The sequence below is a fragment of the Monoraphidium neglectum genome (assembly GCF_000611645.1).
Source record: "Monoraphidium neglectum strain SAG 48.87 unplaced genomic scaffold scaffold05071, whole genome shotgun sequence".
NCBI classification, from domain to species: Eukaryota; Viridiplantae; Chlorophyta; class Chlorophyceae; order Sphaeropleales; family Selenastraceae; genus Monoraphidium; species Monoraphidium neglectum.
This window is the reverse complement of record NW_014008559.1, coordinates 1-3,617: the sequence shown is the minus strand read 5'-3', so window position 1 is coordinate 3,617 and position 3,617 is coordinate 1. Positions and strand designations below refer to the sequence as shown.

The 3,617-nt window shown below is 64.0% G+C and overlaps 2 protein-coding genes across 2 annotated transcripts; one reads left to right on the top strand and one right to left on the bottom strand.

Moving 5' to 3' along the window:
• Positions 1 to 379: 379 nt before the first annotated feature.
• Positions 380 to 958, bottom strand: MNEG_15145 (hypothetical protein; the record flags this gene model as incomplete). The annotated part of the gene is made up of 2 exons (XM_014036385.1): positions 380 to 577; positions 806 to 958. 2 exons carry the CDS (start codon positions 956 to 958, stop codon positions 380 to 382), a joined length of 351 nt encoding a protein of 116 aa, XP_013891839.1.
• A 2,029-nt stretch (positions 959 to 2,987) lies between these two features.
• MNEG_15144 (hypothetical protein) lies at positions 2,988 to 3,299 on the top strand (the record flags this gene model as incomplete). The annotated part of the gene is made up of 1 exon (XM_014036384.1): positions 2,988 to 3,299. The coding sequence occupies one exon, from the start codon at positions 2,988 to 2,990 to the stop codon at positions 3,297 to 3,299; it is 312 nt and encodes a 103-aa protein (XP_013891838.1).
• Positions 3,300 to 3,617: the final 318 nt, after the last annotated feature.

Here is a 3,617-nt window from a genome sequence, read left to right as displayed (position 1 = left end):
GCGTTGGGACGGGGCGAGGAGGGCGGCGCTGCTGCTGCGGCGGCGGCTTGGGCGGGGCGGTGGCGACGGGACACCGGCGCCGGCCGCGGCAACGGGGCCGGGCTGAAGGGGGCGCCTCATCAGGAGGGGCAGTCCGAGGCGTGGGCCCCCGCCCCGGGCGGCTAAACAGCGGCCCGCGGGTGCCAGCTCAAGGGCCGCGGCATGCTCCCCGGCGGGCCCAGATATGGGATCTATTGTACAGAGCCCCGTGATGCCAGGCCCCTGCAAGTGCTACACCCGCTCTCTCTGTTGAAACACACCTCGTCCCCCGCCCAGACAAATGGACATGCACCGCACACACGCGCTAACAGCTGCAAGATCCCATCAACATCATCACCCCTCACGGGCATCCCACGTACAGCCTCCGACGCCCCACCTGCAGGGCCATCAAGACCTCGTTCTGCCGAGTGGCCTCCGCCTTCAACCGCGCGCGCCGCGCGCGCTGGCTTTTGGCGTTGGCGCTGCGCCTCTTCTGCAGCTTATCGTCGCCGTCGCCCCCGGCCAGCAACTCGTCACTGTCCTGGCTGCCGCCGGCGCCCTGGGTGCGGCGCGGTTGCAAACGTAATTGAAATGACACACGGGGTTTGGCGCAAACGCCGTTGCCACGGGTGCGCGGGTTGGTGGACGTGGCGCGGGGTTGGGCGCGCCTGTGCTGGCTGTGGCGGCTCCCAAGGGGCCGGAAGGGCACGTGTGGCGGAGGGGCCCGCGCGGCGCGAGGCGTGCCGCCCCGGCCCGGTGCGCGCTGTGGCCCTTTTCAACGGCGCACCTGGCTGCTGGCCTCATAGCCGCCCGCGCCGCGGCCCGAAGACGAGGGGAGGCCAGCTGAGTCATTAGGAGGCCGCGCCTGCGCAGCGATGCCGCTGCCGCCTCCGCCGCCGCTGAGGTCGGCCACAGCCGGGAGGGCCGGGTGATCAGACATGGCCGCCCTCACTAGACTCTCAAATTTGAGCAGGTCGTCCATTGCAGTGGGACTGCGCGGAGGCTGCCGCGGCACGAGTGCCACCAGGGGCAACCCCTGGCACGCGTAGCTATCACAAAAATAATAAGGATAACAGGCAAGCCCACCCCAGCGCCCGAATGAGCCGAGGAAGATTTATGCGGAGACAATCTGGCCTCGGCATTGATGGCGTGACATCACTGGCATTTGTCCCGCTTTCGAACCTGGCGACCCACCGACTCTGTTGAACATCCAAATGCAGAGCCAGCCATGCTGGGCCTGGCCCTGGCTGGTGCTGCCCGCCTGCGTGCAGAGCCGCCAGCAGAGCACAACAGCGCTGACACCGCCAGAAATCCGCGTCCTCAGTCCCATCAGTAGCATGCCGCGCCTGTGGCTTGAGGGGTACCAGCTGCGCAGCTGTTGCGCGTTATTTGTGCACGCAATCCGTACACCCCTGACCTGCACTACAGGATGGGGCCCATTTGTTGTGTTGCCTACCATTGCGTCCTGACCCGCAGGCAGCTTGGGCACACACACTCCCCAATTGTGCGCTGCTTTGAAGTTTCATATCATGCTCTGCTGCAACAATTAGAAGTATACCTCAACTACCTTGGGGTCGTAGTCGTGCAACAATTAGGTTCTTACTGCTCTCCTGCCCAGGACCGCGCTCAGCGCGTGCGATGGTCACCACGCAGGACAGCGCCTCACCGTGGTCGGCGGCCGCCAACAGACGGCCCAGATCAGCTGGATTCCAAGGGTTGGGTGGAAGGGCTTGGCACGGGGCGCTTCGATTTTTCTCAGCAGCAGCAGCGCGTGTCGGGCAGAGCAGTGAACATGAATGCGCCCATCTCACTCAGCCATCAATCTGTTTGCAATGCAGCGTCGAAGAAGCGGGGCTCCAGGTGGGGCTCCAGGGTAGGGCTCAGGCTGCCGCTTGGCGCAGACGAGCAGCGTTAGGCAGCAGCCTGCAGCTCGAAGAAACCCTGAAAAACTCCCCCCAGGAGAGCAATCACATGCTGCAAAAGGGGGTTGTCCGCTCAAACGCCGGCCAAACGGTCATCTTGTGCGGCAGGCGTGAGTCCAGCTTGTGCACGCAGCCTGCGGCTGACTGCGCGGGCGACGAGGAGTCCCCAGGGCAGAGCGCTTAGGGGAGGGCAGAGGGCTTGAGCAAGGGCAGAGGGCTCAGGGGAGGCTGTGAGCTAGGGCCCACCTGGCACGCTTGCCCAACACGCGTGCTCTTCTGCCAATGTTGTTGTTGGGCCCGCGCCCGCTTCAGGTCCATCAGCGAGTGTAGCGATTGGCAATGCCGTGTTGAAGAAAATTGGAGTGGGAAGGGCTAGCGGGTGGCTGGCGGCAGCGCGCATCGTCGTCTCGACTGCCCAACGGATTGCCTGCGTGCGCAAAGGCCAGTGCTGCGCAGCGGGGTAAGCTGCAGTCAGCCAAATGGTTGGCATCGGCCCGTTCGCAATCTGCGCCCTACCAGACTCCAGGCACAAGGGGCCTCGCACGGGGGTGGCGGGGCAAGCGTTGGTCATGCGTCACATTGGAGAGGGCAATGTTTGTGCTGGTTTATGAACGCAGCGCAAAGCTGTGACGCATAGCTCACATGCTCACTCGCGCACCGGAATGGTGCGACCAGGGTGCGACAACCAGCTCAACCGCCGTGAACAACGCAGTGCAGCATCGCTACACACTGCCGCCAACGCGAGAGGTGGTGATTCCTTGTAAGTGACAAGTGACTGAAACTAAGGTACATGAGAAACAGCAAGGCACACCTGTAATCGCCACGGGACGGTTCACGCATATTGCTCTACTAGGGTAGATCACTTCGAGGGTTCTTGCCCATTATCAAGAAGCGCTTATGTTGTGCATCTTATCATTCTGATCAATGACTGCAGTGGCCCCAGGACCGCCCCGAAAAATGTCCAATGGCAGACGTCTCAGCACCCGGGAAGCCTGAATAATAAATCGTCGTCCGTTTTGGCCCGGCATGGTGCCATATCGAGCTGCCATGTTCGTCTTGCTGACTGCCGTCGCGGCGGCGAGGGTCTCGCCGCGACCGACGGGCGCGGCGGGCGCTGCGCTGGACGTGAGCAAGTTGCCGCCAGGCCCGGTCTTGGAGGAGTGCCCGCCGTCGTCGCGAGCCTTCGCCTCATACAACGCGTCGACGAGCTGCAACGAGACCTGCCAGGCCGGGACCCGCAGGGCGCTGATAGAGATCAACAAGCGGCTGATTCAGCAGCCGGGCGGCGGGATCGACTGGAGCAACGACCCGTTTGGCAGCACCGGCGCGACCGTGAACTTCACGACGGGCGTCTGGTGAGTGGGTGAACATTTCCCTTCCGTCATGGGTGACGCTTGGCGCATGCTCACGCGGCCGGCCTCGTAAGCCTGGGGAGGGGGGGGGGCGGAAGGCGTGCAGGCTTCAGTCGCGCCTTCCCCAAATGGCCGCCTGGTTGACCGTGCCTGCTTCAAGAAAAACAGCGCCCAAAGGGCTGGACTTGTTTTGGTGATGCACCGAGGCTTCTCAAACAGCGGTTGATGACAAACCTGGCAGCTGCAACGGGCGCCAAGGCTAGGGCACGCAGCGGCCGGCAGTGCGCCCCGCACCTCTCGCGCTCGCGCTCCTCAAGACGCGGGC